The sequence below is a fragment of the Ambystoma mexicanum genome, chromosome 5q (genome assembly GCF_040938575.1).
Source record: "Ambystoma mexicanum isolate Mex_15411 chromosome 5q, UKY_AmexF1_1, whole genome shotgun sequence".
NCBI classification, from domain to species: Eukaryota; Metazoa; Chordata; class Amphibia; order Caudata; family Ambystomatidae; genus Ambystoma; species Ambystoma mexicanum.
Window position 1 is genome coordinate 50,234,127 of NC_090933.1, and position 25,907 is coordinate 50,260,033.

Genomic DNA, 25,907 nt, shown 5'->3' on the forward strand with positions numbered 1-25,907 from the left:
CATCAGTGCAGCCCTGAAAATTACATTGGCTGCCTATTAGGCTACGTCTTGTGCTCAGGGCACACTGCCTAGCTGACGAAGCTTTCAATGGTCCTGCACCGGACTGTCTCATCAAATTGCTCCCACCCCAACTATCGGGCACATAACGTTGCCTTCTGAAAGCGTGCTGGCTACACCCCCCTCTGGATACAAACGTTTTTGGGGCAGATCCCTCTACTGGCCACGCTCCCCTGTGTGGATTTCACTCCCACAGTCATACATACAGGAGACTCACGTTTTTTTATTGAAAAATATTGCTATTCTAAACTTCCTCCCTTTTCAAAATAATTGTAGCCCCAAAGCATTCCAATGGAAACATTACATTCTCCTGCTTTTGGTGACAGAATCTCCCGCCCAGGTGCTGCAAAATGTTGGTATTTATGCACAGTCCCTCTGTAAGGAACCATATTGGCTATTATTGAGAAGATCAGTGAAAACATTCAGGAAAAGTATCCTAGTGCAGTGTTCGTGTGCATGCTGACCAGGTCTAGTTCATTTACCATAAAGCGATGTCTGCAGATCGCCCTCTTCTCAGGGCAATCCCAGTTGCTGCTCGACCCTTGAAAATGTGTGCCCGCTTCCCCCTCTAACCTTTCTCCCCTGCTTTACCAACAAAGACTGTGCCATTCGCTAGCATTGTGCAAGAGTGAGGTGAGTTTCTATTCTTTGCAGTGACAGCAGCATGTATGTTGGTTCTGCGGTTGGCAGGTGTAACTGGGAGTTTGTTTTTCCTTTAACAAGATGAGGTAGTTAATGGCTTGAGTTCATTTATTATTTCTTTGTTTTGAAAGCAAATGTGTCCTAAATAAATAGAGGCTGATGTGATGTGGCTAGTCGAAGTTTAAGTGCACTCTTAAGTCTACTCGTGGGGAAATACTCCAAATTGCAAGTTACACAGACTACGCCCTACGTCCTCTGCACAGGTTAGGAGAATGAGCTCCTTAAACTCCTGCAGAGTTATAACAGTTTTTAAACGTGGAATGCGATAGTAGAAGGGTTCTCACGTGAGGGCCCTTCCAGGAGGTGAAGCAGTCACTCTCGGCCTCCTTCAAATTGTGTAGAATGAAGTTATACGGTCAAGTATTTGCTGCTTCAAAGGTTAAACACCCTGACTAAGAACCAGGGCTGGACTGGGAACCAAGAGAGGACCTGGAAATCATTTTCAGAGTGGCTCCATTACACATGTTGAGCAAGCCCAACACTTTTCCTATGTGAAAATTTGGAAACACCACACAAGAGGCCCAGGGTGCATGGGCCTACCACGAAATCTCCAGAGTTCCCTGTAGGCCAGCACACCCCTGTTAAGAACGACATAGATAAGTTTACGTAAGCTCTTCCAGCTCTGTGTTTAGTTGGTCATTTGTACCAGAATTCATAGTGGTGCACAGCACAACACATTAGGGGTGTATCAGCCACTTTACTCCCTACAAATAGGCAAATATCCGCCGCCCCCCAAAATTGGGAGTACAAATACTCACAACAAAAACAGCAAACAGACACGTAGGAGCCTATCCCCTGCCTTCAACCACACAGCTCCACATGTATGTTTGGCCGAGTAGTACACACAGTGCCACAGGAAGAAACTCTACTATTATTACTGCCCGATCTGATGAGGTACAAATGTACATTTTAATGTGCATGAATAACTGGCTGCAAAGAGCTATTTATTCCAAAATGTCTTCTGTTTTATAGTTAAAACATATTTTTACTTGCTTATCAGTAAAATACTCCCACTTCAAAAACGCATGTCAAGCACTGGGGGTGCGTTTACCTAGAGTTTGCATGATTATTCGCGCATGGTACTGTGCAGTGTCTTTGATCTGGCTGCACTGCCAGTTCACAGCAGATTTTGTAACCAGTGAATTTACAGTAATATCTTGTAGGTAGTCAAAAAAATAAAATAAACGGGGCTGAAGAAAGGACTTTATTTTTTTAAACGTTCTATTTATAATAGGGAAAATAGCTCCTACTCCAGTAACGGTGCCTTGGTATGAGTGCATCAAAAGCAGGCAAATAATGTTGCAAGATTGACAAAAAGGCTGCCTGTTCACAGCTGCCTGTGAAAAGTAAGGCAATCTTTCAGAATGTGTAGAGAGGGAGGGTGTTCCAGAGGGTGGGATCCAGACCCAAGAGGGAACGCCCCTTACTAATTAGTGCGAGGTTGCAAGTTTCCAAATGTTCTTCCAGAGGTGTAAAACACTAGTTGCATACATGATGGCGCATACGAAAAATGAGCAAAAACACGTAAGATCTGCAACCGGTATGTTGGCTGTTCAGATCGCATTTCTGTTAAAATGACTTATCTCTCAACAATTGGGTAAGTATACGAGCAAGGACAGTGGCTAACATGGCTCGTCATGAGCCAAAGAGAGCCTTCCATAAAGGGAAGAAGACGTGTTCATCGAACATTTTGTATGACTCCTCACTCTATCGACCGTGTTAGATTTTTGTATTCTGCTCACTGGTTAAGTCGGTGGCAGAAATGTTGAGAGATAGCAGCCTTAATGAGCGCTGTGTACCAGGTCACTATGGAAACGCTCCCCGGTCCAAGAATAATTATTGGACGCTGGACTACTTGCATGAAGGGAGAACAGCATCGGCCTAGTGATGATTCAGTCTCTGCAGGCCACGGACAAATGGCACCTGCACGCTGATTTCAGGCCCAATTTCTAATCATAAATATTAAAAAATGCAATTTTTAGTGGTTCTTTTTTTGTTGTTATTTGAAGGCTATTGCCTCTAATTGTTGCAATAGTTTGGCACGTGTATGCAAGAGGGATTTACCAAAGCACCTTGGTTAAGACGTACCCATTTCCTATGGAAAACACGTGAAAGCATCTAAGGCAGGGGTCCACCACCTGTAGCTCTCCAGGCGTTTTAGACTACAACATCCATGATGCCTCATTATTGGTTATGGTGCCTAGGTGTAATGGGAGATGTAGTTCAAAACATCTGGAGAGCCAACAGTTGCAGACCCCTAGACTAGGGCGTTCGATTAAGGGATTCTATGGAAAGGTCACGAGGGCCTGTGCAGGCTTGGAGAATGGGAAAAGGAACCCTATGGTACAATACAAGGGGTTATTCTGGGGTGAAGTCACTTGGGAAAAGAGTGGAGTTTTTTGGCAGGCCACACTCTCCCTAAGCCTGCTTTGCCTGAGCCCCATTGATTACTGCTGCCAAGGGGCCATCGCTTATAAAGGTTTGCTTCTAGTCTTGAAGGCAGAGGCATTGCAAGGGGGGGTTAAGGGGGATATAGCCCCAGTTCTTTTGGTTGTAGCCCCGGATAGAGGAGCTACAACCAAAAGGCTAGTTTGCCCCTAGTCCCGACAGTTCCGACATTATCGTAGCCCTGGGTCTTTTCCAGACCTAGCACCACAGCTTGAAGGCAAATGTTGCATTAGGTGTGGTGTGCATATATGTATGTGTGTGGCGGGGGGAGAGTCAGAGGTGGTATTTCTCAGTCTGCCTTCTTATGATATGATATGATATTTTATTTATATCGCGCCCATACACAGGTGTTTCAGAGCGCGACCAGGCAAAGGGAGGGGAAGCAGGGGAGCAAAACAAAAACAAAAACGATCTTACTAGGCCCAGTGACATTGAGACCGCGCAAGTGCATGGGAAGGGAAAGGGGGAAAAGTTCAAAGGAAAACGGGAGGGGGGGCAAAGAAGTGCAAGGCATAGGAAAAATATAAGTTAGTGGATAAAATAAGTGAATAAATAGGGTGGATAAGAGCAGTGATAGGTGCAGCCAGTGAGGGGAGAAGTGCAGGGCAAGTCAGATAGGATAACATCTGATAAGTGCAGATAGGATAACATCTGATAAGTGCAGGAGAGGAGTGGGGGGACCTGTAAGGGTACAGATAAGAGGTCCCAGTGCAAGGGTGGCCAAGAGGCAGTGCCGGAGGATGCCCGGGAGGGCAGGTAGCTGAGTCAGGGGGGGCCCGTTGGCAGTTGAGGCAGTGCTGAGAAGAGAAGGCAGATCAACAGGGGAGGGGAGAGGCAAAGGCAGATGCGAAGAGGAAGGTTTTAAGGAGCTTCCGGAATCGTAGATGGTTTTCCTCCAGTTTCAGGGTGGCAGGGAGGCCGTTCCAAAGGGAGGCTCCGGCCGAGGACAGAGATCTGCCACCTGTGCGTTTCTTAGAGAAGCGGCTGACCCTGAGGGAGTTAGAAGTGGGGGAGCGAAGGGCTTGAGAGGGGAGGTATTTAACGAGGGAAAGTTGAAGGTATTTTGGACCCAGACCCCAGAAAGCCTTGTGGACAATGCAAAGGGTTGTAAATTTAATCCTTGCATCCACTGGGAGCCACTGGAGGGATTTCAGTGCTGGAGAGATACAATCCCGGGGCTTGAGGCCAAGGACAAGTCTAGCAGTTCTGTTCTGGATTAGCTGTAGAGGTCGGAGGGTGGAGGCAGGGAGCTTTAGAAAGAGGCTGTTGCAGTAGTCCAGCTTAGAGAGAATAAGAGCTTGGGAGACAGTGAGTTTCTGTGGGAAGGAGAGGAAGGGAGGACAAGTCTCGTGAAGTCTCTTCTTCTTGCACCAAACACACAAAAGGCTGCATGCTACCCTTGACAGCCACTGTAAACCCCTTGACGGAAAGAGGAATTTGCAAATATTTTGACTGCATGAACTAAAATGCCCTTTGCTGTGATGCTCTAAAAAAATGCTTATTCTGAAGGTTAGTGCCGGTGGCAATGAATGTCGGTTTCCACGGGTTTTATTGTAGCCAGGTTCTGCCCACTTTCCCGCTTATGCCACTGCCAATAAAGTACCCGTTCTGGCAGTCTGCTTTGGAGGAAATTCATCTGTGTTTTGGCAGTTTTTAATGCAATCGCACAAGCTTGCGCTGATTCATTTGAAAAGAGTCAGAACCCACATTTTGACCCATATATTTTTTTTTAAAGTACACCTCCTGTCTGCCTTGATGGGGGTGTCACCCGAACACGCACACTTGTTGGACTTCCTGTTATTTCCATCCTTGGTTGTTTTTTTTTAATTCTCCATTCCAAATTTTATCATCAATTTCTTTCATTTTTTTAGGGTGTTTCGGTCATTTTTTATGTTGTCTGGATATTTATTTAAACCACTCCATTCATTTGTTTTAACATAACGCCGATTTTGTTTTATGGGCCTTTTAGGGCATCTTTTTGTTATGAAATGCCATATTATGCTATGATATGTTATGTCCCATTTGCAATATCATGTTCCTTTACACGAGGCTGACAAGCGATGCGAAGTAGCAGAAAAGTAAAATGTAGCCCTCCACACACCCCAAATAAATAAAAACAAGTAAGTACCACTCTGCTCCAGTAATGGGCCACATAGCCCAGTGTATGCCTGCAAAAGTAGACAATGCAGCTCTTGTGAAAACCTGACCTGTTGTTCTCTTTAAACAGGAGGAGGTAACTGCAACTCAGGTTAAGATTGGGGAAACCTGGGTTATGCAGATTAACTCCCAAAAGCACCCCGCCTCAAGCCAAGAGGAATCCAACCTCCACACAGCCATTACTATTCTCGTAAACTCCTAACAGGTTCTCAATAACTTCCAGCAGCCCCGTCCATGCTCCCAGTGGAGCCACAAACCAAAAGCCACCCTTATTTAAGAGGGCACATGGTGCCTTTCAGCTTTCCTGTCTATAGAACCTGGTATTTTGTGGCCATTTGTGGCATTGGGAGCAATTGAAATATTGTGTGCTTGCCTACTCAGTTGGTCATCACTTGAATACACGTAGACAGTGCAGGTGGGCCTCAAAGCCTGAACTTAAGGTGCCAGGCAGCCTCTCATAGAGGACTTGTAATGGGCAATTGCCCACCTACGATGTTGCCCTTATAACCAGACGTGCATTATTTCACTCAATTCTAATTTAATTCTCTCATGCTGCATTGGAGTGGTTTATTTACCAATTCACTACATACAAAAGCAACACTCTTTCTCTGATCTCCAAATGAGGCCAGGCTGGCGGGGCTCTGGGTAGGGGAGGTCATTTTTGTCAAACTCTCCCTCTCTCGACATTCACAGTGTGCAAAACCAATCCTGTCTCTGACACCTCTGTTGCCAGGCTCAGCCTTACCAGTACCCCTTGCTTCCATCAGCAGGAGGGAATCCAATATGATTATTTGGTTAGTAGCTCCTACTAGTGCCAGTAACTCTTGAGCATCCTTAACGATCTACAACACAACACAACTTAATGCAATGGCACCAACACACAAGTAAAGGCCTCCATGAACGTTCTACTAGTCAATATCGGAAGCCCTCGTCCCTTCTTCTGATTCATTTTCTTCTGGTCAAAACACAGAAAACGATATCGATCAGTCAATAACTTTGTTTCGGCCACTAGGCCATAAAAGTACATCATGACACAAATATATCAAATAATAATAACAAATTAAACATTCCTCCAATTTTTATAATTATCGTCTATAATGCCCCAATGGCCTACTTATGTCTATGCAGGAGCTCGATTCCATTAGTGTCTCCTTCACATGAGTGGAGTAGGTCATCAATCTCCTCACTTGCCACAGCACATTTAGAAACTACCCATTGTCCTTTTCCCCAAGGGGACTGAGTTTGCGCCAGTAAGCACAGACCAGCGGGACCTATTTTTAGGGTGAGTATCCGTATTTCCCGCAGGATGAACTCGTAACTTCAGTCACAGTGTTAGCGAGGGGGTGACTTCTCCTAACAAAGCCAAGTATACTTTTCCCTACACTTGACTTCCTGAAGTCGATATGATCACAGTCATGGGCGCTTTCCCACTGATAAGGCAGCCTGGTATACCTTAAAATCTTCTCCCGAGTGGCAAAAAGGCAACACCCCCACGCCTCGCACAGTCCCGAGCCAATGGATGCACTTATTCACAAGTGCTTCCTTGGGTTCTTAAGAGTTAGGGGACAGTATAGAGACCCGAGGCCTCATTACGACTTTGGAGGTAGCCATGGTGCTGCCTCCAAAATCGTGTCCGGGTCCCCTGAATGGGGAAATACCGGCCTACTCCCACATCGGAGGGCCCGGTATTTCCTCCTTCAGGGGTGCTTACGATCTCATTCGTGTAAGGCCACTTTGAGTATCTGGTATTGCCCTTTGGTCTCGCCAATGCACCCGCAGTTTTTCAACATTTCATGGACCGGGCTTTTTCTGACATGCTGTTCCTTTTTGTCATTGTATATCTGGGTGATATACTAATTTACTCCAATGAACCTCAGGTCCATCAAGAACATGTAAAGGCAGTCTTACAATGCTTACGTGAACACAAGCTCCTGGCCAAGCCAGAAAAATGCCTCTTCCATGTCTCAACCGTTCATTATCTTGGATTTGTACTTAGCTCCAAAGGTGTCGAATCCATCCTTTCTTGGCCTGCCCCCACTACTGTAAAGCAGATCCAATCCTTCCTGGGACTTGCACATTTTTACAGAAAATTCATACCTGCATTTTATAGTGCATCCCATTGTAACACTCTTAAAGAAGGGCATTCCGTTTCAATGGTCTACGGCTCAAGAGACGGCCTTTCAACAACTGAAACGAGAATTCACTCGTGCTCCAAACTTAGCCCAACCTGATATAGATTGGCCTTTTTAGGTGGAAACAGACGCATCTGACTATGCCATATGTGCAGTCTTGAAACAAGAATTTGAGGATGAGATGGAACATCCTATTGCATACCTATCCCGCACCTTGACTTCCAGTGAGAGTCATTATTCCGTCCTGGAGAAGGAGCTGTTAGCCATCCGACAAGCCTTCACAGACTGGCGTCATCTTCTTTTGGGTGCCAAACACCCAGTACAAGTACGAACAGATAATCGAAATTTACAAGTCCTGCAGTCCCTGGAGTGTAGAAACAGCCGTCAGGCCCATTGGGCCTTCTTTTTTGCCCAATACCAATTTCAAATTCTTCACTTTCCTGGAACACATAACATCATTGCAGACGCCTTATCCAGACGTTCTGATTATGAGCCCCTTGAAGCCCGGACCTTTCCTAAGATGTTCCCTGACACTGTGTTTATGGCTCAAGCCATTTCTCCCCTGGAGGACATGCCTGCAAAAACACCTTCTTCCGAACTGTGGAAGGAATACAAAAGGAAGAATCAAAGGAACCTCATGATGAAGGACAGATATCTCTTCAAGGAAGCACGGCTGGCAATACCCACACAAGAACTGAGACATGTATGAATCTCTGCCATGATACCTTCCATTCTGGACATCAAGGCATCACTACCACCCTCCATCTTATACAGAGGCAATTCTGGTGGCCAAGGATGATAGACGACATAAGAACCTACGTCCAATCCTGTGCAGTGTGCAACCAAAATAAACATAACAGAAAACCAGCAGGTCTCTTACATCAACCTGCAATGCCAACACAACCTTGGGAAATCATCTCCACAGATTTTTATTGTGGAACTACCCCCATCCAGAGGATACACAACCATAATGGTACCATCGATTTGTTCACACATATGGCTCACTTTACACCCTTGTTCAAACTACCATCCTCATCTGAATTGGCCGGAATTTTCCTGGAACACATATTCAGACTTCATGGACTACCTTCCAAGATCATCTCCGACAGAGGACCCCAATACATATCACAGTTCTGGAAACAACTATGTCAAATATTGGGAATCCAGCACGCGCTGTCTTCAGGATATCATCCACAGACCAATGGAGCAACTGAACGAGTCAACCAGACCCTAAACCAGTACCTCTGCTGTTTCACAACCTAGGTCCAGGATGACTGGTCGCTTTTGATTCCTGTGGCTGAATTCGCTTACAACAATTCGGATCATTCAGCTATCAAGACTAATCCATTCTTTTGCAGTCAAGGATTTCATCCTTCAGTTTTACCATCTATTCTTCCACATCCTACCCCAGTTCCTTCAGTCGATGCCTGGATTGAAACATTGGTCAACGTACACAAAGATGCTAAGGAATGACTGGAAAGAGCCAGGATAGATGTCAAAAGATATGCAGACACCAAAAGGAGACCTTGCCCTTCTTATGCAGTGGGAGATAAAGTTTGGCTGTCTTCAAAACTTCTTCCTCGACATCTGCGACCAAATAAACTGTCTCCCAAGTATTATGGACCCTTCTCCATAAAGGAAGTCATTAATCCAGTGGCCTTCCGACTCCAACTTCCAGAATCGTGGAAAAGGATTCACCCGGTCTTCCACACTTCCTTGTTAAAGCCATTTGTACAATCTACCCGTACTGCTCCAAGACCTACTCCTGTAATCATTAAAAATCAACTTGAATTGAAATTCTCCAGGATATGTGATTTCAGATACAGACAAGGTCAACTCCAGTATCTGGTTGAATGGAAAGGATATCCTCCCAGCAAACGCACCTGGGAACCTGTCTCAAACATGAATGCCCCCTGTTTAATACAAAGATTTCATTGAGTCCACCCAGGCAAATCCAGAGGTGCCGGGTTTAGAAGGAGGCATACTGTCATGAACCGCCGAATTCGTCCATTCTGGACTTCATGGTCCATGATGCACCGCGGCATGAACTCTGTGATCCTTCCAACATGGCCGACGGTTCTGAAACGCCGCACTCCAGCCCTTGCGCATAATGTTCGACTTCCTAGAAAATAGACACGCCCCCGCGGCTATGCGCGTCTCAATGCTACTGCTTGGAGTAGTTAGACGTGCGTTGTCGGAGTCCGCTTCCGTACTCTTTCCAATTCCCTTTTTCCTTCTTCTTTTCCTGGAGCCCCGTTCGTATCCTTCCTTACCTCTTATCCGTGCCTTTTCCTGGATTAGTCCTGTGCTCGGTCCTACGGCACTTCGGACTCGTTCCGAGCCTGGAACTCTACCCTCCTCCTGGATCCTCGTCCTGGATACTGAATGCTACCCGGTGAAGGACAGCCGGTGAACTTGCGCTGGAATCCGAAGACCCGCGCCCAGGCCTATACAAGTCTCGGACAGTGAGAAAGAAGGAAGTCACTTCCAAGAAGGTCACAAGCAAAGAGAAACAGGTGAAAAGGGGAGAAACTTGTGACAGCTCCTAGAAATCAGCAAACCACAAGCATCAACCATGGAAAAAGCGGATCTAGACAAAAAAGTTGCCCTGCTCCACACCTGGATCGCAACAACTCTAGACAACATCGCCAAAGAAAAGCCCTTCACCCCATCACGTAAGAAAACAACAGCAAAATGGTTCACCCCACTACTCAACGCCATGAAAAGACAAAACTGAAACTAGAAACTGAATGGAGGACCAACAACACCACTGCAAACAAATTGAAATTCCTGCAACAGATCTGCTCATATAAAAACGAAATACAAAAAGCAAAGAGGAAACATTACGACAACCGAATCTTCAGAGCACCAAACGCACAAAAAGAACTCTTCAAAATCATAAACGAAATAAAAAACCTACCGGGCTGCAACAACTCGCCAATTCCATCGATCAAACTTTGCGACGACCTAGGAGACCACTTCAAAAACAAAATAACCTCCATCCAACACACCATACAAACAGACCAAGCAATCACAGCTCAAACCCCAGCACCACCGACGAAGAACACCCAACCAAGCTACGAAGCTTCCCAGAAATATCAGTTGAGGCTTTCGTCAAACTGGTAAACCAAAGCAACAAATCAGGCTCTCCTGAAGATCCTTGCCCCCCGGACATATACAAAACAATTCTCAAACAAGGAACCCCCATGGAATACCACAGGAATCTCAACCTCTCAATCTCAACAGGTAAAGTACCACAGGCCTTCAAATCAGCATACATCAAGCCGCTACTCAAAGACACAACACGAAACATAGAGGACTTATCCAACTACAGACCCATCTCCAATATACCCTACTTAGCCAAGTTGCTAGAAACGTACGTCTTCAAAATAACCCAAGAATTCATAGAAGAGCACTGCCTACTAGACCAGGCACAAGTAGGTTTCAGACCAATGAGCGGAACAGAATCAGCTCTCCTCTCAATATGGGACAACCTAAAAATGAACGCAGACTCGGACAACAGCACTGCTCTGATTCTCCTTGATCTGTCCGCAGCTTTCGACACTGTCAACCACGACATCCTCATAAAGAGATTGGAAGGACTAGGGATAACAGACACCACCCTACTATGGATCAAATCCTTCCTAACAAACAGAACCGAAACAGTATGGATGAAACGTTTTCAATCCAAACCTAGAGACTCCACGTGCGGAGTACCACAAGGATCATCCTTCTCGCCGCTTCTATTCAACATCTACATGTACCTATTAATCAAACTCATCAAAAAACACGGCCTCACGTGCTACAACTACGCCGATGATACTGAAATACCCGAGAAGAACACAATACACTAGAGAATTGCCTCCGAGAGATATTCAACTGGATGAACCTCAACCACCTCAAAATCAACTCAGGACAAACAGAGATAATGATAGTTTCAAAAAATAGAGGAGACATCAGCTACATCCCCTGGCCAAGAGAGCTCGGCACCACACCAGAACCATCATCAACTGTAAAAAATCTAGGGGTCCTGATGGATAACAACCTCACCCTAGTGCCACAAGTAAACTCTCTACTCAAGAAATGTTTCTTCCTCCTGCGAGCAGTAAAAAGGATCCTACAGTTCCTGTCATTCACCAACAAAACACTTACCATCATCGATCTGATCATGTCCAGAGTAGACTACGCCAATAGCCTATACCTGGGCATGCCCGAAGGACTTCTAAAAAAAACTACAACGCATACAAAATGCAGCAGCCAGACTCCTCCTGAAGGTACCCAGAAGAGAACACATCACACCCGCGCTAAAAATACTACACTGGCTACCACTAAAACAGCGAATAAAGTTCAAGTCCATGTGCATCACGCACAGAGCAATACACAAACAAAGCGCAGAATTCCTCAGTGATAAACTACGCCTACATCAACCTACAATAACACTGAGATCAAGCACCGACATCAGCCTGGAACCAAAATCCTATAACGGAAGAAAACTCGGAGGATCCTCTTTCTCTTACCAGGCACCGAAAATCTGGAATGACCTACCTAAGAATATACGGAACACAACAAACCACCTAGCATTCAGGAAACTCCTCAAATCATGGCTCTTCACAGCGTAAGAACAACAGCAATGCACTAGAATGGCCACCCCATTAAAACTACAATGAAAATAACATCAACCTCGACCACTCTCAAATGAACAAACACTGAACCCAAAGAACCAACCACACGACAGACCATAAGATATCATGGGAAATAGCCACAAAAGGAGACCTCCAGAGACTGATCACATACTCAGACCCAGACGAAAGCCCTAAATGTCTCACCCACTCCCCCCGGACGGACCATATCCAAACCGGCAGACGCATTTAGATAGAACTTTTGAGAGGAGTCCGCTACACCAGCCCCAGCATCCAAGGAGGAGAATAGACACCCAACCCAGATTAATCAATCCATCAGCATTAGAACACATACAGAGCTGGCTAGAATAGAATGGCGAGGAGCAATCATAATACTTACAAAGCGTGTTAGAACAGCACAGGGAGTGCCCCACATAAACCAAACCCTGCCGGGAGTAGCCCTTTTGCCCAACCCGATGAAATTGGGAAGATTGGCGAGTGCCACACTCAGATAGAATTCTGAACTTCTGTCAACCTTCATACAAACCGACTAACAAAAAACTCAGCATCTCTGCAGACGTATCTCATTCAAAAATCTCACACAACCATCCCTCGCACAACAACCCGCATGCACTTCACAACACCGCAACAACACATAAACAACACCAACAGCACACGAGGTCTGACATCGATCCAATACTCGCACCGAAGCTCAGCACTCAGTGTATACCGAGTTGAAGCTGCCAACAGAACACCACTCCTCTCACTATCCTACTCCCGCTTCACCTACTAACCCATCCCACCTTCTCATTTGCAGATCCGCCAGAGCGCCTGGGGACCAACTCCGTTGATGACGGTGCGCGGTACAAATACCTTTAACATTTAACAATACTGAACAACACTGATGTTTCTACAAGTATTCAGCAGCTTCACTGGACACCAGAGACATGATCTCTTCCACTGAAAACAGTAAATATTCATAGTAACTAAGACTCTAAATGTCTGTCCTCTATGGTAAGGGTGTCATATTGCACTTCTTGTTGGAGCCCTCTGCCTTTTTAAGCACTTTAATAGTTGCTGTTATTAGCACCCGGGCAGGGGAAGCCAGCCAAGCATGTGGCTAGGAACACAGGCTTGAACCGCGGATGCATGCCCGCGTTCCAGCTACCCTGGTGGCCGGCTCCCCCGCCGCCATTTTCCCCTCACCCTCCACCATTTTTTTAAAAAAATTTTTAGGACCCTTTCCACCACCCACTCACCTTATTTCAGCTGCGGCGGCACTCGCGAAATCGTGCTAAAATTTACTAACGTGGCCCAGTGCCATTACCACCCGATCCGCCCCTGAATTGGATATCATTGCTATTAACAACCTGGGTTTGCAGTCTGCAAACCCGGGGTTCTGACAACAATGCATTTTGTTTGAATGAATGTGATGCCTCGCGGTGTTCTGTTCAGCCATACAAAATACTTAACGAAGATGGCTGCCAAAGAACTGGAAGATGCGGCTCCAGCCGGAGCCCCTCTTCCATTTCCATGTCGGCCTGGCAGGTTACAGCAGCTGCGATTGAGCCGCGTCCAAAAACTATAATGTGAGTGAGGTGGGGAGGAGCGGGAACTGTGAATTAGGGAATTAAGGGTAGGGGGAAGAGGACACGGCAGGCGCGTAGACATCAGGTTGTTTGGAAGGCAAGCTTGTATCAGTAGATTCAGCCCACGATCCAAGTAACCTGATTGGCTGGCTCCCCCACCCCGGTTGCTGATAATAAGTGTGCAAGGCAGTCAGTGGGTGGCAGACATCGTGATGCAACGACTTGAGGATAATGGTGAACATTTTCGGATTATGGGCAAGGAAGGCGTTAGGTTCACCAATGGGAATTAGAGGCCCACAGAAATACCTTTAGAGTTTTGACGGTATAGAATGGATCAAGTAAAACAATTTAGGGTTCAAAGGAAGGGGACCAGATAGGCAAGAATGCAGTGGGTACCCCAAGAGAGGTCCCGCAGCAAGAGACCGAGATTTGGGGCTGGCAGTTTCTGAAGTGTGTAGTCTCATGGTAGCAGTTGGCAAATAGCCGAACTAGGTAAATAGGAACACGTCCGATGGCAAACCTTACGAAAACATGGCCTCTGCCTGGCACTCTTTGTGGGTGCTGATTTCCTCTGCTTCTGATGGCACTCTAATGTCTTATAGACCATCTCACTCAGAGGCGGGCGGACTTCTTCATCAAACCATTTCTCAAATCGCTCCTCTTGAGAGGGATGTGGATTCAATAGCATCGAGGTGGGGCAGCTGGGGCACGTGCGCTGTGTGTTTATTGTCGCCTTCATATGTTTATTCTTGAACATACACACACACAGTGGGTGGATTTCCCCACATTTTTTAGATGAAGAATGGCTTTTGGAAACAGTGAATGATGGCATATGAAATATCGTTGATTATGTCTGTGGTTCATTTTTGGCATGCAATAGCCAAGCAATTTACTAACTGAAATCAAAGGATAGATATATGGTGTACTGTATCGGGTTTATTCTTCTAGTATAAGAAAGTAAATGTATAGATTTGATAATGAATATATATATTGATCTTGATGGCTGATGTTGACCCCTTTTAACTTCTAAGAGATGGCTGAACGTGTTTCTTTTTGATTGGAATCTGACCCTTAAGTGTTTTAATGTTTTCTGTTAACGATAAAACACTGTACAAAAACATCGAGGAAACCTTTAGGCTGCTTTGCCATCCAGAACAAAAGAACACACAATACAAGACAATGCGGAGACACTCGAGTGCTTTGAAATCCAATGACGGCTGCTTTCAAGGGTTGCACTCGGATGAAACCTCTCTTTTGTGCTGCTTTTTGCCTTGTCACTCACCTGTGCTGCGCGTGGAGAACTTCAGAACTCCAGACCTTCGGTGCAGCCTCACCTGAGCCGCTCTGTTTGCTTAGCTGCATTGCTGCCTCCACTGTGACATGTCCTCGACTCGTATTTTCTCAGCATGACAAAGGGTCATTGTGGAGGGATCTCGGGGAGGAATGTGTTTGCTTAGCTTTGTAAAACCTTGTCTTTGTCTTGGTGTGTTTTCCCTGCAGATGCCGGACCAGTTTGATGAGACGCTCGTGCTGAACCAGCTGCGCTACTCCGGGATGCTGGAGACTGTCCGGATACGGAGGGCTGGCTTTCCGGTCAGGAGGCCCTTCCAAGACTTCTGTGTGAGGTAAGGAGCCTCTAACGGGACAAAACACGAGTGAATCAAAAAGAAAAAAACAAGCTGTTACTTGTGTTATTGTTACACACGAGGCCGGCCTAGCACTTAATGTAAGGAATTTCTAAGATACTCCAACTTTGGTCTCCCCTTACTCAACTCACAATTTAGGACTTGTAGAAAATAAGAATGGACACTGGTGCCTCCATTAGGGCCTTTAAGTGAACGAGTGACTGACTACCTGAGATTAAATCTCTGGGCAACAGTGCCAGTAACACATATACACTTGCATGTCTTGCAGGGACATCCTGCATTCAGGGGTGGGCTGGCCTCTGCAGAACTCTGCTTTTTTCCATGTACACCTCTGTGGCCTGGGCCTCTTTTGTGTGGTAACCTATTTTAGTTTCAATTGTTCTCATAGGAAAAGTGTTGGGCTTGCTGAAAATGTGTAATATGGGGCCTCTTTTGGTTCCCAAGCCACCCCTGCCTACATTAATTTCCACAAGTATCATGTTGCCTGTTTTCTGGAAGAATAGGATACAGGTGTGGACATTGCTTGTCTTTTTGTCCAGTGAAGTCCCTAGCCGCCATGCATACTCCCTTACATTCTTCTCTGTGTTGGAGCATGGTTTCTCTTTCAGGTTGTGTTGTCTTTCCTTCCACTTTGTTGCAACTTGCAGTATTTCACAGGATTTGTAACTCAGTTCTTGTTCTGAAAACACATAATGATCGAATGCATGATTACTCAAGAATGTGGTCCGCCAGATGTTTCGGACTACAATGGCCATGGTCCTTCACTTTTGCCCATGCTGGGAAGGGCTGGTGGGAGTTGAAGTCCATCGTATCTGGAGGGCCACAAATTATGTGCACATTCCACTTACTCGCCCCATTCCCCATATCCCACTACACTTTTCAGACCGCTCACAGTTTTGAGTAACATTGCTTTATGATCTATCATGTTTTTTGTTGGGAGTTCGGTTTTTGGATGTGTACAAACCTCAAAGACTGCAGAGTCAGTGGGAAACTGTTTGCATGCTTGATCCATACCCATCTTGTGTCAGCAGCCTTAACTCTTTGAGTTCTTGTCTATGAGGCTTTTGAATCTGCATTTCCTGACACACTCACTTCAGAATATTGACCCAGTTCCCCTACGAATGCCAGGCCAGCCACATCCATAATAGACAAAAAGTTAAATGAGGCTATGGTCCTATGCTTTCCGGAAGTAAAGTAGAATTAATGATAAATGGGAGCAGGTTCAGGTGAGAGAATAAGAGGTTCTGCCTGCAGTCTTGAGCCTGTGTGCGTTCCCTTCCATAGTATAAGTCAAACCCTATGCTAAATTGGCTACAAGCCATACTTGTCCACTAAACCCTGTGACTACAACACAAGGGTCATAACGCCTTTCCCAGTGTCCTCGCATATGCTAGACGAAAAGGCAATGGATTCCCCCTTTCTAAGCAGTGGCAAAGTCCTTCCTCCAGTTCGGTTTCCTCTTACGCAAGTCATCAAATGAGGATGGTGGCGTGAGTTCTGTGTCTAACTTTCCCCTGTGCTAAAACAAAACAATCATCTTAAGATACATGTTTTATCCCAGGCCCAAACAATGCATTGATCATTGTGATGCAGGCATCGTATCTGGCTAGCCGAGAGCAGGTGGAACCATGGTCTGCTCAGGACAAAGCTGGACCGCTTCCATCCTCTTTAGACCAAGCTCTCATAACCCACCTGATGAGCTGTGCTCTCTGCATTTGCAGAATGCTTATCCCCAGATTTTGATTTCACCAGATGTGTGTCTGGGTTTTGGTGCAGAATGAACAACACAGTATACCCAACTATGGTTAAATGCTGGATTTTGAATTGCCACTCTCTCATTTGCATCTGTTGCTGACCTCAACCCCAGCCATGATATTTTTGAATATCCCTACTTGGATAACTGGCCCAGGCCGATGTTGAGGCTTGCTAAATTGTCTCGGTTTGCATGGCTTCTCTGCCATGTACATAAAATATTTATGAGAATCAGACATGACAGTTATTTAACGAGTGTTCTAAAAGCTGGACTGTCGTAGGTCATTCCGTTTCGGAAATCACAATGAGGGTCTATGTAAAGAGAACCCCCATTTCTCTTGTGTCCCTTGGTTTTGCATGATCAGGAAAAAGATTAGTTGTTTGCTGTAAATTCCTGTGGTTCTTGCTCGATGTTGGTAAAATTATATTTAATTTACATGGTGTGTTGAATGTGATCAGGAGTCCACGTGATTTATAGTAGAAGAGCCATCATAGGAATTATCTAAAAATACCCTTACCCTCAGGGAGAAAAATACATCTATAAAAGTTCAGGCTGTTGGCGACAACAAAAAGGGATGGCAACAAAGTACGTTTTTTTAATGCTGTTTATATCTTTCTGGTTAGATATAAAATGCTCATGAGGAGCCTGGCGCTTCCAGAGGATGCCAGAGGGAAATGTGCGGCCCTGCTGTACCTGTACGACAGCACCACTATGGAGTGGCAGCTTGGGAAGTCCAAGGTAAAGTTTAGACACTGTAAACTCACTCTTGAAATGTGCTTTAGTCTTTACTAAAATTGAGTCTTTACGTATAAATTCAATTGTACACAATTTCCAGGGGTCGGCAAGTCCTGTAGTTAAGAACCTTACCCACACCAGAATTTCAGAAACCAGACTCTGTAAACAACTTTCAATTAGATTCACTGTTTGCAAATGTGTTTTGTGGCACTGTCGAACATGGAGCTCGTTTGGATCGTGAAGGTTGGACTTGAGGCCACCGTACTATGGTCTTATAGTATCTGTCATGCATGTGGAAAGAAACATGATTTTACTAAACTTTTCTAAACAGTCATTCGGTTAGCAGATTTGACTTCAATATTACTACATGTATAATATATTTCACAGAGCAAACGACACATTCAAGACAAAGACACTGAAATAGAAGACAGCCTCAAAGATGTTATTAATTCAAGAAAATTCCACCAACATCTCTAATATGAAGGCAAAGAGCATGAAAACTTGGGACATTACTCCTTTTTGCCCCTGGACATGAATGCGCACGTGGAGAGCTGACTGCTAACACAGACACAAGCTGTGGGCCCGCTAGAGCACATCTAACTGAGGGAAATTCATACCGAGAAAGAGCTTTGAACATGAAATCCCTTTATAGGTTTAAAGCAAATTTTTTGCATCGCAATCATTGACCAGGTATTGTTTGGAAGAGTTGCCCCCGCTCATGCTCGTTAGCACACTATGTTCCTTGAGATAGATGCAGTCTGGGCTGGGCCTGTCAAATTAAATAGGATATTTCCTAGACGTAAAGTTAACATCTGTGCAGGTTTTCCATTCTGCATTGATATGTGAGCTAATGGGTCTATACTTTGTAGGAAATTAGTTAAGTTGTCGGTTGTATAAGCTTTACAATGTTTTGTGTCTATTGAGGCAGAATAAGGACTATGTCACACCTCACCTGTTTTGATTGCATACTACAAATATTCATAACTTGGCTAAGCATGCCCCTCTCATCTACACAGAATCACAAAATGTTCACCGGGTATGGTACTTTGATAGCAGCTGTATGCAGGTAGTGGTTTCGGCTGTGGAATATGTGGGTCCTAGATTAGATTTCTCCTGGAAAACTTTCAGATGCCACTTGTGATCTCCTTTCTCTGCACTCGCAAGCAGTGCAAGTCGTACAGAGGAATACGTTGTGTCATGAAAGAGTGCTCATTTCCAATCCCATTGAATAACATTGAGCAGAAGTGACATTGTAAAAAAGGCAATAAAGAAAATACATGTTAATTATAGGCCAAATTGACTCTTTCTCCAAAACCTGGGCATATAGGAACATGATCTCCTCTCCTTTTCAGCTATACAACCACTCCTCTTCTTGATTGACTTTGTCGGGCGATGATCTCCTCTGCCTCTCGCTCATTGTTATTGTGTGCCTGTATCCAGCTTTGAACCCCACCCCCCAATCTCACAGTCCCTTCGTTTTCTGCTATGAACCCAATACTCAGCATTGAGGATTGGAGTTTCCCCCTTCCCGCTCCATTGAGGGCAGGACCTGTCGAAAAGAAATGTTGCCGAATTTTGACAGCAAGACTTGCTTTATATATTTGTTTGTGTGTGCTACTTTGCGTTAAGTAGTTTTGTTATACTGTGGCAGTCGCCACTGTAGTTGGCTAACGGCGCCAAGTCTTGTCCAGAGAGTGGCGTGTTATGTCTATGCCACAAGTATCCAGGCCTTGGTCTCCCAGAAAATAGGCTGCGATATTACATGTGACAGCCGCAGCAGTGGCGGCAATGCAATGAATGGCCGGGGGCTGAGCCTGACTTGGCTAGACAGATGGTTCAGCAAGTAATTGGCAGCCAGAATACATAATATTCTCTTTCTTTTGGGGGTGTCGGAATCAATGAATGCTGTCAAGGCTGTCACAGGAAACACCTGTCATTTTGAATTCCATTTTAAGGTCAATTTTAGACATTTATTCTGAGGTCTAAAAAACAGGGCAGGCCGCAGTCCCAAATTAAGCAATCATTAATTTCCCCTGCACTTGACGATCTCAATGTCACCTGGCCTAGTAGGATCGTTGTCGCCGTCTTCCCTCTGTCCCCCTCCCTTGCCTCTTGCGCCTTGAATCACTTGTGTATAGGCGCGTTATAAATGCCATATCATATTATATCATATCACTAGGAAGCGCGGGTGCAGATTTAATGCAGAACCCTGGAGAACAGACAAATCTACCACTGTAAACGCAGCCCATGTGTTTGCACCTAAGCAGGCTATGGAAATATGGAATTTATCACAGAACGGACGTTCTTTTTTCTTTCCTTTTAATGGCACAGTGTGTGGTTTAACTGTCATCAAGTAGAGCGGAAATTTGCAGACTCTCGAGGTGTAACTTTACAGAAAAGTACTCTGGACTCGTCATTTGACTAGCAATGCTTAGGAAATCCCTTGGTTGAACCAATAGCGCTCTGTTATTGCTTGTTCGACTGGATGCTAATATTTCTTAGCCCGAGTTTGTATGTGCAGCTTCCATGGCCAAGGTCTCCTCTTTTAAAAAACGCTTGACGAATCTGCAAAAGGAAGTTTCAGTTAACGTCAACAAGGAAGTAGCCACAACGCCTCCTTGAACTGGATGTACGACGAGGGCAACGAATATGTGTATCCTCTGTGTTTTGAAAGCTGTGATTTGTTTTTTACTTTTGTCTCATACCAACAGGACTTATAAAACTATCTGGGTGCCCCATATTGGGGGTTTGATGGTTCAACATTATAGGTCACATTGTTATGATTGTGTCCAGCTGTCACTTGGTTTTTAACCTTTTATCTGCCATGGGTTTTTCCCCCCAGTGCCAAGGCCTTTTTTTGGTGATTTTGGTATTTCACCATTCAATGCCTTCTAACGTTTCATTAACCCCTTAAGTGCCAAGGACGAGGTATCTCGCCCTTGGCAACAGGGGGGGGGGGGGCTGCCTCTGATCAGTATTGCTCCTTTGAGCCTTTATACACATTTTACCACGAGGATTGTACCCCCAATGACAAATATGTCCCAAAAAGGGAGTTCATTTCCATGACAGAAACTGGACCTCCCCTCCTCTGACTCATGCAAGGCCCCTCGTCCCCATTCACGAGTCTCTTGATGATGGCTCTTGATGATGGTATACTTTTGTCAGAGATGGCTCTGTTTACCTCTGTCTTTTTCCACACCTTTCCCACAAAGAATGGAAACGCCCCCAAAAAGGGCTTCATATTCTTTGAAATATTGTTAAAGTATTCTCTAGAGGGCCTCTGCTGAACCACGGGTGACACAAGATATGGTGAGCGAGTATTGACAAGATTGTGTTGTGCCTCATATACTAAACAGAAGCGTGGGGCCTGCAAATTTGCTAACTAAACACTCAACGCAGGCACATTAAACGTCAGATTCCAACAATATTTTCCAGACCCTCCAGCTTATTGCGATTTTGCGATCCTGCAAAATGCCGCGAAAACGGCCGTTTTGCGCAAAAATGCTGCAAAAACTGCCTTTTTGTGCAAAAACAGCATCTTTAAAAAAAATAGCATTTTTTTTTTTTTTAAAGATGCTGTTTTTGCACAAAACGCCAAAATTTTTTTTTTTTTTTTTTAAGTAATCTGCAAAAATTACTGTTTTGAAAAAAAGAATCCTCCGGGTGCCAGGTTCTCAACTTTTTTTTTTTATTTACACAAGAAATGAAAACACTTGCGCCCCAAAAATTGCAGCCCAATCCACAAGGGACACATGAATGGGCACATTTTATATGCGCGCCCATTCAGATGGCCTTTTTCAGCTCCTTGATCAAATAAAGTGGCGTTTCTGTCAATTTAAAAGCACATCCCTCATTTCCAAGCAAGATGCACTTTTAAATGTGCAGAAATTGTAGGCAACCCTACGCGCACGGGATGTGGGGCTGCCACTGCACGACAGGGTCTTTCCTGACCCTGTCATGCATTTCTTTTAAGGTATGAACCGCTGCTGAGTCGCTTGCATTTCTGTTCCTCAAACAGGATAAAAATGAATTTTTTGGGTCACATTTACAGCGGCAGGCACCTAGAGTGCCTGTCCCTGTGAAAGGCGCTGGGAGCTTGCAGAACACTGTCGGGAGAGCGATTCTATTCAAAGTACTGCCCATTTTGATGACAAAAATCTATCGAATGTTACAATTTGACCAATTTCGTCCAGTACTATTCGATCGATTTTTATAAATACTGAACATGTGTTGCGGGGGTGTCACCCGCTCCCCTTGTTTAGTATTTTTGGTCTAGGGTGGTTGCAGAAGTGTTTTCCCCTTTTTCCTCAAAATTGGAGGCGGGGACAGAAAAAAAAAGAAAATAACGAAAAAAGGACCCTGCGGAGTCGGATCCGACCCGCGTTAGAGGGACGGATACGACCCGCGTTAGAGGGACGGATCTGGCACCGCAGGGTAGCAGGGGAAACGGCAGCGACCAAGCAGTTAAGTAGGGGAAGGGGTCGGGTGGTGGTGAAAGGTACATTTTGGGTTGTTTGGCAGAAGTGCAAATCAATTTGCAGCAAAATTGACTACGGTCAATTCCGCCTCAAATAATTACACTTCGGTCAAACAACCCAGAACACCATTCAAGGCAGCTGCCAGCGCACAATTTGCGCTACAGCTCAAGCCTGTGGAAATGCGCCAGTCACCTTTGAGAATAAGGTGACCTGCTCATTTCCAAAAATGGGTTGTCTAAAAATAGCATATCCTCTGTTCTTTTTTTAAATGCCCCATCATTTGAGGAACTGGGTCAAAATCTACATTTAAAAAAAAAATGGTTACACTATGAGAGAGAGGGAGAGTGATGGGTGAGATGTGAAGTGATGGGCAAGAAAGCAGAGGGAGAGCAGTGGGTCAGAGGAGGAAGTGCTGCACAAGAGAGCAGAGGAAGCAGCGATGCGGTGGGCCAGAAATCTGAGAGCGAGCAGAGGTACAGAAGGTAGAGGAAGCGGTTGGCCAGAAAGAGGCAGTGAGCTGCAGATTGGGAAAAAGAATGAGGGAAGAATGTGATAGAATGGGAGAAAAGATGCAAGATGCAGAAGCAGCACAAAAGAATGAAGGACTGTACATTGAGGGAGGAATTGTAGAGTGTAAGGTGTGAGTTGGGAGTATGATTTGGAGTGTGGCAGGGGCTGGGCAGTGCAAATTGTGACTTGACAGTGTGACATAGCACGTGAGTATTTGTATGACAGAGTGAGAGGTTAAGGAATGTAAGTTGTGATGGAGAATTGGTAAGATCTGTGTGGGTGTTTGGGGGATTGGGGAACATAGAAGGGCAATATTTTCAGCATTACAATTAATAATGATCAATTTAGTTAATACTATTAAATAGGCATGAACATTAAACCAGAAATGTAGCCAAATCAAACAATGTTCTGCCAAGCCAGAGACATCTGGGACTCTTCCTATTAAATTAATACAAAAGATACATAATAATGATACCCTGGCTCTCTTCTAGCCTTGCACTCTGCCTATTTCCTGCAATGTGGCAATCTTACACCCTCCAGTTAATACAAAATGTCCTGCAAAAATGCTGCAATAAATAAAGGTTTGTGCCGCAAAATTTGCCATTTCATGCCGCAAAATTTGCCATTTCATGCCGCAAAATCCTGGAAGGTCTGATTTTCAAATACCTGAAAATGGAAGTTGCAACGAAGCTCTGCATGCTCAACTGATTACGTCATGCGTGTGCTCTGAAAATGAAGATCTCTGCCAGGGAGGCAGCCTCATCGCCTCAAAACCAAAGCAGTCTTTTATCCAGACTTCCTTGAAGCACACTTGGATATAATGGTCTTTTGGGTGTTTTGCTCAATCTCTGTCAGTGTCAAACTAAGAGCTTGAATCCTAAAAAAAAAAAAAATGGGGAGTGATATGTTCAAAATGGTGGCAGTGATTATAAGACACTCACGTGACCTGAGCTGTCAAACCCTCTTACTCCAGTCGAAAGCATAACAACAAGCAATAGGAGCTCCCTCTAAAAACTCCAATGGAGCCAGAAGTGTGCAGAAATATATAAGCAGTGTGGGCCCAGGTTAGAGGAATTGGTCCAGCAAGGGCCTAGCCAGGGCATGAATGTTTTGTTGGTTCATTGGGAGCCGTTGCTGTAGGTGCCCCTAAAGGTCTGCAATGTTGTTGTTTTTTTTTCCCAGGACCCCCTTTGCAGCTCGATACCCCTGCATGCCTATGGCTTTATGGTACATGCAGCAAAGAGAAGTCCAAGGTCTCCTTTTCTTTTCCATCAGCAAAAAGGGACCTCACACTATTTTTGCACGATTTTGGATCCCGTTTTTTACTGTTCTGGTACAAGCAGGGCTCAAGTCAAGAGTACACGGGGGTGGACTAAGTCCCCCCACTTTCTTCAGAAGTTTCCCCTCAGAGGGCGCCTTGATGTGCTAATGTCTGGTGACACCACATTCATTTGGTATGTTAATGAGTCCCCCACTTTTTTTGTTAGGACTTGAACCCTGGGTACAAGCAGAAAGGTGGCATCTCTTGACAATGTCGGTGCATACTCTAAACAATGCCTGAAGTGCTTTGTAAATTTGTGGTTGAGTTGTATCCACCTGTAGATCTTGTTGAGCTATTAGTGCATGTGTTTGACTTCAAGCGGCGCTCTACTGTTAGTTCCTTGCTTGAGCTGATCCTTGTCAAATATGCTCCTTGCAATAGGCAGACAATCCTCAGAAAAGCAGGTGTGGCAGTGCACTGGTCATTGCTCAGCAACTCCTGTGCAAGCCATGCACAGGACTCGAGGTTTGCAGCCTCTAATAGTGCAGTGCCTAGAGCAGTGGTCTTCAAACCTTTTCATACTGAGCCCCCCTTGAGTCAAAATATTGTTTCTGAGCCCCGTAAGTGGGCCCAAAGGATGTCCAGGGGGTCCCATGCTCTTTACAATATAAGCAGATTTTCTACTGCTTTTATTTTCTATTAAAAGCAGCCATCTTAGAGCTTTTTTTAATGTTAATGTTAAAGGTATTTGTACAACGCACTGCCACCACCAGAGTGGTCCCCAGGCATATAAAGCAATCATCATCTTACCTTTTTAAAGAGTCTGGGGTCCCCTTGGACATCCGTTGGGACACCCAATTGAAAGACCACTGACCTAAAAGGGCCAAAGGCGTTAACCATTGCCCAAAGGGACACCACACATCGGGAAATATATCTTTGCATAATGAGCTTCTCATTGAGGATCTGCCCCACTGAGTTAGGAAGTTGCTGAACTGCTGCTATTACCTGTTTGGTTCAGGTTCACTTCCTGTGCTATTGAGAGTGCTGGAGCAACAGCTCTCTCGGCCTTTGCACGAGTTCCCATAGCATCCGTCCTCCTTCTATTTTGCAAAACCAATGTGAAGTTGATTAATCCAAGAGGTGCTGTACTGGGCTAAAGTCCTCCATTCCCTTACTGCTCTTCTCTTAACGTGTGTCATTTTCCATTTCAACAGAAGGTATTAAAACGAAAATATTGCTCTGCTCTGTAAAAACTCAGAAAGAAAGAATAGGAAGAACATGGATTCGTGATTGCTTTTTCTGTAGCCGTTCATGCCGGGCCAGTTAGAAATGTTGGTCATGAGAACCATGAGGGAAAAGTAAGTGCAGAAACCTCAGATAAAGTGTTTTAGTTAGAAGATCACAGCACCCCACTTTGGTTGGTTGGTTTTAGGAAGATTGAGCATGTGTAGCGTTTTAGTGTCAAAAACATTTTTTTCTGTCTGACATACTTGTGCTCCCATCCTTTCCATATAGGTCTTCATTCGCGAGTCTCTGGAGCACAAACTGGAGAAGCAGCGAGATGTGGAGGTCTACCGGGCAGCCATGATGATCCAAGCACACATTTTGGGTTTCGTGGCAAGGTAAAATCAGGGGAGAAGCCCGACTCCTTCCCTCTCCGATGCAAGCCGGATTAGTAAACTAGGGCTGACCAACGAAAAGGTGGGCCGGGGAGAAGTTCAGTTTGCTGTCTTTCAAAACACACTGTAAATCATCTTGAAAGGACGATTCCTGTATTAGGCCAACACAGGCACGCTTCATGCACCAGGATTTGCAATGGA

At 45.0% G+C, this 25,907-nt stretch overlaps 1 protein-coding gene across 1 annotated transcript in view; it reads left to right on the top strand.

Moving 5' to 3' along the window:
• Positions 1 to 25,907, top strand: part of MYO10 (myosin X) — a 640,382-nt gene that overhangs the window by 490,180 nt on the left and 124,295 nt on the right. The window contains exons 20-22 of the mRNA XM_069620501.1: positions 15,205 to 15,329; positions 17,727 to 17,841; positions 25,603 to 25,709. Coding sequence (XP_069476602.1) covers positions 15,205 to 15,329; positions 17,727 to 17,841; positions 25,603 to 25,709 — 347 coding nt within the window. The remainder of the gene's footprint in view (positions 1 to 15,204; positions 15,330 to 17,726; positions 17,842 to 25,602; positions 25,710 to 25,907) is intronic.